The sequence below is a fragment of the Melanotaenia boesemani genome, chromosome 7 (genome assembly GCF_017639745.1).
Source record: "Melanotaenia boesemani isolate fMelBoe1 chromosome 7, fMelBoe1.pri, whole genome shotgun sequence".
NCBI lineage: Eukaryota > Metazoa > Chordata > Actinopteri > Atheriniformes > Melanotaeniidae > Melanotaenia > Melanotaenia boesemani.
Window position 1 is genome coordinate 1,685,124 of NC_055688.1, and position 10,661 is coordinate 1,695,784.

General features: G+C 41.1%; 1 protein-coding gene and 3 long non-coding RNA genes across 7 annotated transcripts in view; all 4 read left to right on the plus strand.

Moving 5' to 3' along the window:
* Positions 1-7,578, plus strand: part of igfbp7 (insulin-like growth factor binding protein 7) — an 8,809-nt gene extending 1,231 nt beyond the window's left edge. Inside the window, exons 2-5 of the mRNA XM_041989598.1 lie at positions 4,487-4,596; positions 6,402-6,509; positions 6,837-6,963; positions 7,277-7,578. Of these exons, the coding sequence (XP_041845532.1) occupies positions 4,487-4,596; positions 6,402-6,509; positions 6,837-6,963; positions 7,277-7,296 (365 nt within the window). The 3' untranslated portion in view covers positions 7,297-7,578. The remainder of the gene's footprint in view (positions 1-4,486; positions 4,597-6,401; positions 6,510-6,836; positions 6,964-7,276) is intronic.
* LOC121642739 lies at positions 910-2,325 on the plus strand. The gene is made up of 3 exons (XR_006010963.1): positions 910-931; positions 1,650-1,681; positions 2,278-2,325. It is a non-coding gene; the product is annotated as an uncharacterized LOC121642739 (long non-coding RNA).
* On the plus strand, positions 2,536-3,360 carry LOC121642736. Of its 4 annotated transcripts, none has more exons than XR_006010960.1 (4): positions 2,536-2,789; positions 3,014-3,077; positions 3,254-3,269; positions 3,318-3,360. It is a non-coding gene; the product is annotated as an uncharacterized LOC121642736 (long non-coding RNA). The 4 variants fall into 4 exon arrangements; XR_006010958.1 differs by adding an exon at positions 2,838-2,869 and having other exon boundaries at positions 2,536-2,757; positions 3,014-3,205; positions 3,238-3,343; XR_006010957.1 differs by having other exon boundaries at positions 3,014-3,205; positions 3,238-3,343.
* Positions 3,390-4,480, plus strand: LOC121642737. Its single transcript, XR_006010961.1, has 3 exons — positions 3,390-3,461; positions 3,494-3,589; positions 3,782-4,480. It is a non-coding gene; the product is annotated as an uncharacterized LOC121642737 (long non-coding RNA).
* Positions 7,579-10,661: the final 3,083 nt, after the last annotated feature.

The following is a 10,661-nucleotide window of genomic DNA, read 5'->3' on the forward strand; positions in this document are numbered from 1 at the left end:
AATAAGGATGTCAGTGCATTCCTGCTGCTTAGCTTAACTGGCATAAAGGCATTAATGTTGTCAGTGAAAGAATAAAAAGGTATGTTGTACATCAATATAACAGAACCCAGCAGCAGCAGAATAAACAAAGGTCCCAATACAGACCCCCGGGGAACCCTGAAGTGAAGGGGGCTGCTGAAGAGCCCATAGGTTGAGAGAGAAGCTCCTGCTGTGAGGTATGATTTGATCCAGGACAGATTTGTACCATTAATAAAACAAGACGTTTCAACCTGAACAGCTGAATATTGTGGTCCAAAAGGAACAGAATTCCCTGACTCTACAGTTAAAATAATTTTGTTAAAGGGCTGACTCTGTGCTGTGACGTGACCTAAAACCTCACTGAAACTACTCACAAATGCAATGTGTCTCTAAAAACTTTTGGAGTTCCACAAAAACTACTTTCTCCAAACCATCGAGAACAAAAAGTTTATCTAGTTTAGATATTGGCCTGAAGTTGGAAAGAACAGTTGGTATGACGTTTTTCTCTTTCAAAAGAGGCTGCACAACAGCATGTTTAACAGCGTCAAAATAAGGACACACTGACCGAGAACATCAAAAACATCTTTAAATAGCTGAGGGAGAATACAGTCTGTAGGGGAATTTGAGACCCTGATCTGATGAACTATCTGCTTTAAAGCAGAGAAAGTCAAAGGCTGAAACAGCTAAAGAACAGCTAGCATGAGGGAAATGATGAAGGTCCTTTATCAAGATGAGATGGTGGGACTATAAGAGCAGAAATCTTTGCAAAAAAGAATTGTGAAACTTCTCACACAGAGCAGAGGATACCATAGAATTATTAGGAACATGCAGGTTTATAACTGAATTAAAGATATTAAAGAAAACCTGAAGCCTGCGGCGGTTGTTCACGACTGGCAGGTAAACATGTTGGCAGGTTAACGTGTTAACATGTTTACCTGGCAACATGTTTACCAGCTATCAGGTAAACGTGATGCAGGTGAACATGTTAGCAGGTAAATGTGTTGGTAGGTCAACATGTTAGCAGGTTAACGTGTAGGCAGTTCAACATGTTGGCAGGTTAACGTGTTAGCTTGTAAACATGTTGCCAGGTAAACATGTTATCAGGTAAACGTGATGCAGGTGAACATGTTAGCAGGTAAGTGTGTTTGCAGGTAAACATGTTTGCAGGTAAACATGTTAGCAGCTAAACGTGTTGGCAGGTCAACATGTTAGCAGGTTAACGTGTTGCCAGATAAACATGTTGGCAGGTAAATGTGTTGCCAGGTAAACATGTTAGTAGGTAAATGTGTTGGCAGGTCAACATGTTAGCAGGTTAACGTGTTGCCAGATAAACATGTTGGCAGGTAAATGTGTTGGCAGGTAAACATGTTAGCAGCTAAACGTGTTGGCAGGTCAACATGTTAGCAGGTTAACGTGTTGCCAGATAAACATGTTGGCAGGTAAATGTGTTGGCAGATAAACATGTTGGCAGGTAAATGTGTTGGCAGGTAAACATGTTAGCAGGTAAACATGTTGCCAGGTAAACATGTTAGTAGGTAAATGTGTTGGCAGGTAAACATGTTAGCAGGTAAGTGTGTTTGCAGGTAAACGTGTTTGCAGGATAACATGTTAGCAGGTAAGCGTGTTTGTAGGTAAATGTGTTTGCAGGTAAACATGTTAGCAGGTAAACGTGTTTGCAGGATAACATGTTAGCAGGTAAGTGTGTTTGCAGGTAAACGTGTTTGCAGGATAACATGTTAGCAGGTAAACGTGTTTGCAGGATAACATGTTAGCAGGTAAGCGTGTTTGTAGGTAAACGTGTTTGCAGGTAAACATGTTAGCAGGTAAATGTGTTGGTAGGTGAACATGTTAGCAGGTAAGTGTGTTAGCAGGTAAACATGTTAGCAGATAAACATGTTAGGAGGTAAACGTGTCCCTCTCCTTCCAGTTCTCACCAAAAACAGGTTGTTATCCTAAACAACTATCTACAACTAGATTACAACTGCTATCTAGCAGGTGTGTGTCTTCGAAAACCAGTCATAACTGTCCCATATCCAAGGTCTGGAAGAGAGTGGTCAGTCTGACCTCACACAAGCATGATCAATAAACCTGCAGAAAAACAGTAACTTCAGTAATCTGGGAAATGAGAACACACAATATGAAAATGTAACAGTGAATGGATTAACAATAATAAATTAATAAAGAAAACTGAATATACATGTGATTATTATATGAGTATATATGAGTGATTACCATATGCAGCTAAATGTCTTTCACAAGGTGAACATGTTGGCAGGTAAACGTGTTGACAGGTAAACATGTTGGCAGGTAAACGTGTTAGCAGGTATACGTGTTGACAGGTAAACATGTTTGCAGGTAAGCATGTTCGCAGGTAAACGTGTTGACAGGTGAACATGTTTGCAGGTAAATATGTTTGTAGGTGAACATGTTGGCAGGTGAACATGTTAGCAGGTAAACATGTTGACAGGTAAACGTGTTAGCAGGTATATGTGTTGACAGGTAAACGTGTTAGCAGGTAAGTATGTTGACAGGTAAACGTGTTAGCAGGTATACATGTTGACAGGTAAACGTGTTAGCAGGTAAACATGTTGACAGGTAAACGTGTTGACAGGTAAACATGTTGGCAGGTAAACATGTTGGCAGGTAATCATGTTTGCAGGTAAACGTGTTGGCAGGTAAGCATGTTGGCAGGTAAACGCGTTTGCAGGTAAGTATGTTGGCAGGTAAACATGTTGGCAGGTAAACGTGTTTGCAGGTAAACATGTTTGCAGGTAAACGTGTTGGCAGGTAAGCATGTTTGCAGGTAAACGCGTTTGCAGGTAAGTATGTTGGCAGGTAAACATGTTGGCAGGTCAACGTGTTTGCAGGTAAACATGTTTGCAGGTTAACGTGTTGGCAGGTAAGCATGTTTGCAGGTAAACGCGTTTGCAGGTAAGTATGTTGGCAGGTAAACATGTTGGCAGGTAAACGTGTTTGCAGGTAAGAGTGTTTGCAGGTAAACGTGTTTGCAGGTAAACGTGTTGGCAGGTAAACATGTTGGCAGGTAAATGTGTTTGCAGGTAAGCGTGTTTGCAGGTAATCATGTTGGCAGGTAAATGTGTTTGCAGGTAAGCGTGTTTGCAGGTAAACGTGTTGGCAGGTAAGCATGTTGGCAGGTAAATGTGTTTGCAGGTAAGCATGTTTGCAGGTAAGCATGTTTGCAGGTAAACGCGTTTGCAGGTAAGTATGTTGGCAGGTAAACATGTTGGCAGGTAAACGTGTTTGCAGGTAAGCATGTTTGCAGGTAAACGCGTTTGCAGGTAAGTATGTTGGCAGGTAAACATGTTGGCAGGTAAACGTGTTTGCAGGTAAGCGTGTTTGCAGGTAAACGTGTTTGCAGGTAAACGTGTTGGCAGGTAAGCATGTTGGCAGGTAAATGTGTTTGCAGGTAAGCATGTTGGCAGGTAAGCATGTTTGCAGGTAAACGCGTTTGCAGGTAAGTATGTTGGCAGGTAATCATGTTGGCAGGTAAATGTGTTTGCAGGTAAGTGTGTTTGCAGGTAAACGTGTTGGCAGGTAAGCATGTTGGCAGGTAAATGTGTTTGCAGGTAAGCATGTTTGCAGGTAAACGCGTTTGCAGGTAAGTATGTTTGTAGGTGAACATGTTGACAGGTAAACGTGTTAGCAGGTATATGTGTTGACAGGTAAACGTGTTAGCAGGTAAGTATGTTGACAGGTAAACGTGTTAGCAGGTATACGTGTTGACAGGTAAACGTGTTAGCAGGTAAACATGTTGACAGGTAAACGTGTTGGCAGGTAAGCATGTTGGCAGGTAAATGTGTTTGCAGGTAAACATGTGTGCAGGTAAACGTGTTGGCAGGTAAGCATGTTGGCAGGTAAATGTGTTTGCAGGTAAACATGTTTGCAGGTAAACGTGTCGGCAGGTAATCATGTTGGCAGGTAAATGTGTTTGCAGGTAAACATGTTTGCAGGTAAACGTGTTGGCAGGTAAGCATGTTGGCAGGTAAATGTGTTTGCAGGTAAGCATGTTTGCAGGTAAACGTGTTGGCAGGTAAGCATGTTGGCAGGTAAATGTGTTTGCAGGTAAGCATGTTTGCAGGTAAACGCGTTTGCAGGTAAACATGTTGGCAGGTAAGCGTGTTTGCAGGTAAACGTGTTGGCAGGTAACCCCATGAGAGGTAATGATGACATGAACAGCTGTTAAACCTGAAGTTTTGAGAAGTTGACTGAGACTTCAGTTGTGGTCCAAAGATGGCTTCTGTCAGTGGTTTGATTGTAACACTCTCTGACTGATGTCGTCTCTGATAATCCTCTTTATCAAAACATTACATTCCTCTGTCTGGGAAAGGCGCCATTGAGCACTCACAGCACATTCCTGTGAGGCACAGAGGACGTTCTGTCTCTGATTGGACCCGTCTGGTTCTTTTCCTGTCTGACTGAACATGTTCAATGCGTCTCTCCTCTGCAGCTCCAGCCATCGTCACTCCTCCAGGTGAGGTGTATAACGTGAGCGGCTCCCAGGTGTACCTGAGCTGTGAGGCAGTGGGCGTGCCTACACCTGTCCTCACCTGGAAGAAGGTGAATCAGTCCACTGATGGTTGTGTGTGCTGCTTTAAATCTGATGTTCTAACCTCAGATTGTGGTCAGATGGTGACTTCCTGTTTCTACTTCCTGTTTCTTCTACTCCTTTCCTGTTTCCTGCTGAAACAATGGACGCCTCCACCTTAGAAACAAACAGGAAATTGATTCTTGCGTCAGTAAGCTCCCCATGAAATGATCCATCAACGGTTTCTGGAAAATGATTTTCAAACACAATTATACTCTTCATAACTCCCCAGTTTGGACTAATATGTGTTTTGTATAGAAAGGAAACTCTGTTACTGTAACTCGGTAGAGAAAGGATCATTGGATAGACGGACTGGAGGATTTGCTGGAATATGAGGAATTCAGAAAACAATTTTAAGTGACCCTGAAAGCAATTCCTCAAGCTTCAATAAACTGGTGAAAGGAGCATTAAATTATAAGGTGCTAATCCCTGTCCTATCCTCAACTGTTATTAATGGTTTTGTTTTGAAGACTATAAATGTTCCAGCAGGTTTTTAAGGGATGTTCTAACTTCAGAAGTCTTTCTCTCGGCCCCAAAATGATTTAAAATATTAAAGGAAGGTTTTTTTCCTGGTAGAATAGAATAAACTAAGAAGCAGGTACCTTTCTCCCCCAGTTTGAACAAATTTTCCGATAGATAGATAGATAGATAGATAGATAGATAGACAGACAGACAGACAGACAGACAGACAGACAGACAGACAGACAGACAGACAGACAGATAGATAGATAGATAGATAGATAGATAGACAGACAGACAGATAGATAGATAGATAGATAGATAGACAGACAGACAGACAGATAGACAGACAGATAGACAGATGGACAGATAAATAGATAGATAGACAGACAGACAGACAGACAGACAGATAGACAGACAGACAGACAGACAGACAGACAGACAGACAGACAGACAGACAGACAGACAGACAGACAGACAGACAGACAGACAGACAGATAGATAGATAGATAGATAGATAGATAGATAGACAGACAGATAAATAGATAGATAGATAGACAGATAGACAGACAGACAGACAGACAGACAGACAGACAGACAGACAGACAGACAGACAGATAGATAGATAGATAGATAGATAGATAGATAGATAGATAGATAGATAGATAGATAGATCTTATAACTTGTTCCTTTACTCCATTTCTGACATTTCCTCAAAATGTAATAAAAATCCGTCCATAGCTTTTTTTTTTTTACCTTGGCGGAGGTTAGGTCATTTATATATTATATTTTATAAACAAATAAATAAATAGCAGTATACATACAGGAAGGTCCAATAAAAACGTGGATGCAGCGCAGACGTGTGATCATCCCTCACACAGAGGATTTATTAAACTGAATCTCTGCCCTTTGATACACATGTTCTGTGAATGTGTTTGATGTCCACAAAGTTTAATTTCAGTCTCCTCTGACCAGAGGACCTTCTTCTAGATCTTTGGGGAGTCTCACACATGTCCTTGTGAACTTTTCTTTCTGTCCATGCTTCCATAAAGTCCAGCTCTGTGGAGTGTCCAGCTAACAGTGGTCCTTCAGAAAGACCCAGCGGTCTCTGATGTGGAGCTTTCAGCTCTTTCAGCTGTCCTCCTTGTCCCGTCTGGTGGACAGTCGTCTCTCAGCAGGGTTGTTTTAATGGAGTTCATGGAGCTCTGGGAGGTCTTTTTATAACCAGTTTGACCTGGCGCTGTAGTGGAACACCTGAAGACTCTGAGTCTAAATGATGATGATGATGATGATGATGATGATGAGTGTCTTCCCTCAGGTCCTAGGTGGGAGGAGGAGGATGGAGCTTCTTCCAGGTGACAGAGACAATCTGGCGATCCAGACCAGAGGAGGTCCTGAGAAGCATGAAGTGACTGGCTGGGTTCTGGTCAGTGATTTATTCAGACTATTTATTTTATTTTATTTTATTTTATTTTGATGAAGTAAAAACTTATAGAAGATAAAACACGAGAAGCTTCACAAACAGATGATAAAAGACAGACGGTGGGAGAAGCAAGAGAAAAACAAGCAAATGAAAATAAAAAGCAACAATCATGAATGCAGCTGATTTATTTTATGTGACAGAAAAATCTCTTTGAGACAAAAAGTTTTCAGTTTTACTGAGATCACGTGACTCTGACTAGCCCCCCCCATGAAAGGACGTGATGTCATGACTTCAGTTCCCGTTGGACCAATCAGAACTGATGTGTTTCAGATCTCCCCTCTGACCAAAGAAGACGAAGGATCGTACGAGTGTCACGCCACCAACTCTAAAGGTGAAGCATCAGCTGTTGGATCCATCCACCTGGTCGAGTCTGTTGATGACATCACCACCAAGAAAGGTATCATTGATGACATCATCAACAATCAAACTAAAGAAGAATGAGCATTTTTAATGGAGGAATAAAATCCTCCAAGTCCTCAAAGTTTTTCATGGATTTAAGTTTTTATACGTGAAACCATTTACAAAAGTAGAAAAGTGGATCAGATTTTATAGACTATTTATTCATCGAAACAAAAAAACAAAACGAAAAACAAGAATTTTACTGTTTTTGTTGTTTTGCATAGTTTTCTGTCAGTAATTAGTAATCAGTCTTTTGTTGGTGGTTTTGGACAATAAAGTTTTCACAGACTGATGATGTCATTTCCTTTCAGTGATGGAGGAGGAGCTGTGATCAGCTGACCAGTGACATCACAGGAACTGATGAGGATTTAAATTTTTTACTAAATTTTTTACTTCTTTTCCTCTTTGAATTTTAATGTTTAACTTTTTTCATTTATTTTCTCGTGAGGAAACTTTTATCACTTTATTTAGACCAGAAAAGCCGGGCAGGTAAACTGCTGGTTACCATGGCAGCAGCTGCATCAAATCTTCTTGTCCACATGTGAGCAGAAAACGTTTAACGTGTTTGTTTTTCAGTAATCGATTGTTCCATAATAAAAACATTTTTATTTGAGTGTTTTCAGTATTTTTATTTCTGCTGTTACATAAAAAAACTTTAACTTCTTCTGGACTAGAGCCTCCTGTACAGGGGTCAGCATGAGATCCTGCAGTCCAGCAGATGTTAGCAGACACCAGGAAGCAGCAATGCTAACATGTAGCTTAGCAACATGGCGGGAGAAACTGGGCTGAAAGACTCTACCAAGCGTCGGCATCCAAAACAAACACAGTTCGAACTCCAAGCAGTTCTGTGGAAATGGAAGAAAACCATGAGGGCAGCTCTGTCCACTTTAGAGCTTCTGCTAGTTCCTCCACACAAAGCAGAGTCACATGACAGCAGAGACGCTGCTGGTTCCAGAGACGTCCGTCTCATCACGGTGGGACAGAAACTCTGGAGCGAGCAGCCAGAACCAGAAACCAGGTCTTACTGCTGCTGCTGGTGGTGAAAAGTTTGATTCCAGCTCTAAACTCTGCTAACGTGTTCTCCTGTGACTCTGCCTTTGATTGACATGAACCATGAAGGTCCTGCTGGTTTCCATGGAGATGAAGGAGGTGTATAGTGAAGGATTCTCTATCTTGGGCTTCTTCTTCCTGGACCCTCATGGTGGCTCTACGGTGAATGTGGGGCTGTCCCTGGATCCTCCTGACTCTGACCATTGATAGAGGCGTCCATCATCATCATCGGCTGAGGCTTCCTGGGATTCTTACCTGCGTAACACCTCCATCAAACACCTGGAAACCTGCTCAGGTGACTTTTTAGAACATTTTCTGCTGTGTTCCAGGTGAATTTACTCTGACACAGCAACACGTGTTGGTTCTGACACGCCTGTAGTGTCTCTGTCATGTCTCAGCTTTCTTTAGAGACCAAGGTTAAACATGCAGCCCTTGTAGACGTGAAGATCAACTTATTTTGGGCTCATTTCAGACAGGAGGTTTTTATTTGAACATGAAACACATTATTTCCATGTTTTTCTCTAAATAAAATAAACAACATTCCTGGCTTCTGATCAACAACGTCTGCTAGCTAATAAATGAATAAACTGGTCAATTATTTTGTCATCTTGATTCATTTCCTGAACAGTTTTAATGAAGCTATTACAATAAAAACATCCGGCGGTCCAAGTGGGTCTGTTGGTCTCGGGTCTGTTCTGGTTGGGTAGCTCAGGACGGGGAAGCAGGACTGTTTCTAGCTCAGGTTCGGTTTGGATGGAGAAACAGTAGAAGGACCTCCTGAATCCAGCCTGCATGTCCTCCACTGAGTCTGATGACTTGAATGAAGGTGTGTCCTCAGGACGTTGGAGAGCCAGCAGAGCTGCTGAAGACTCTGGACTTTGTGGGGCTGTTGTGGTTCACGTCTTTTCAGTGTTACATGGAGGAAAGGACAAAACCTGTAAAGCTAACGATGGGACGGTGGTTCAAGAAGTTAAACCAGGTTTGCTGTTTACAGACTACACTAATAATCTGGCTACAGCAAGAACACTGATAAAGATGATAAATTATTTATTTTTAATTAATCTTGGTGATATAAAAGATGTTTTTGAGACAAAACGGTTTCAGTTATCCTGACGCCACAAATCACCCCCAGTCTCCCTCTCCAACTCTGCTTACTTACATGTTAGAGTTGAGCAGCTGGTTAGAGAGAAGGATGCTCCCACTTCTGTAAAACAGCCCTGATGCCTGATCAAAAGCTGTTAGCTTTAGTTTTACATCTGACTCTCCGTCCATCCTTCAGCTGAGTTTTTATATCAGCAAGGTAAGAGAAGTCTTTATCACATCTCTCACAATTTATAGATTAGGCATCGACATCGTCCTTGGATCTGTGATGGCACCGGCACTGGATCACATCCCAAACTCCCTCCCAGTTTCTGTGAGACATTGATGGACCATGAAAAACCAGTTATGGTGATTTTCACGTTACAAAACTATTTAACCAGATTGTGCTTTGTAAATTGGTTGGTATTAGGAAACTGTACCACTAGAGTGGTACCACAGTTTTACAATTATGGGTCTAGATCAGGGACACTCGGTCCCACGAGGGCCGCAGTCCTGCAGGTTTTCGATGTTGCCCTGCAGAGGTGTCAAGTAATGAAGTACAGATACTTACTTAAGTCAAAATATTGTGTATCTATGTTTTACCGGAGTAATTATTTTCCCGTTCCTCCTCCTTCATTCCAGCTTGTCATTGCTCATAAAAACACACACACAAAACACATCTATCCAGAAAAATTGTGCCACGAAATGCTGTTAAAACCATTCGTTTCATTCAAAGTTTTTCTTGTTATCAATCAAATTTAAGAGTTTGAGCAGCAGTTATACAACACAAGATCATCCCCAGTAAAACTATGGTTTTTAAACAAAAACTTTTAGTTGTTTGCTTTTGAAAAATACCTTTCAAATGAACTTTTTGTTTATTTATTTTAAGGTCTTATTTACACGAGCCACCATTTTTCCAGTCTTTGCCCTATAAAGAAAATACTGGTTCACTTTCAAAGTTACTGATCCAGAGCCTCATGTAATGTCAGCTTAGATGTTAGTCAGTGAGATGTTAGTGTTTGACAGAGTAGTAGATTTATTCCTTAAAATCAAATGTTGCAGCATAGGGCTCAACCCAATTTAACCCCTGGTAAAACCATTTTCAATAAATGAACCAACTCCACATTACTCAGCCTCCAGTTTACGCCAGAGATGCTGAGTCCTTGTAAAACCATCATTAGACCCAGTGTCAGATGTTTCTTTTAGATAAACACAAGAAATGAAAAACAGATTCATTTTTATCATTCATGAAGCTCTAGAAATATTAATTTTTCTATTTATTGTTATCACGCCCTCCGACACCTACCTCCCTCTGCTGGTCAAAATCTGTAATGAACATCATTGATTTGTGCACATGTTCATCCCGACTAAACAGAAAATCAGCTTGCTGTTTTTATTAAAGGTTCACATGTTTGTATGAAATAAATTCATGTTTTGTTTGAGAACAATCCAAGATTTCCTGGTGGTTTACCAGCTATCTGATCCTGTTTGGATCTAAGTGGGGAAGACTAGTTTCCCTTCAAGTTTAAAGTATAAAAAAAAAAAGTTGGATCTGTAAGTAAGTTA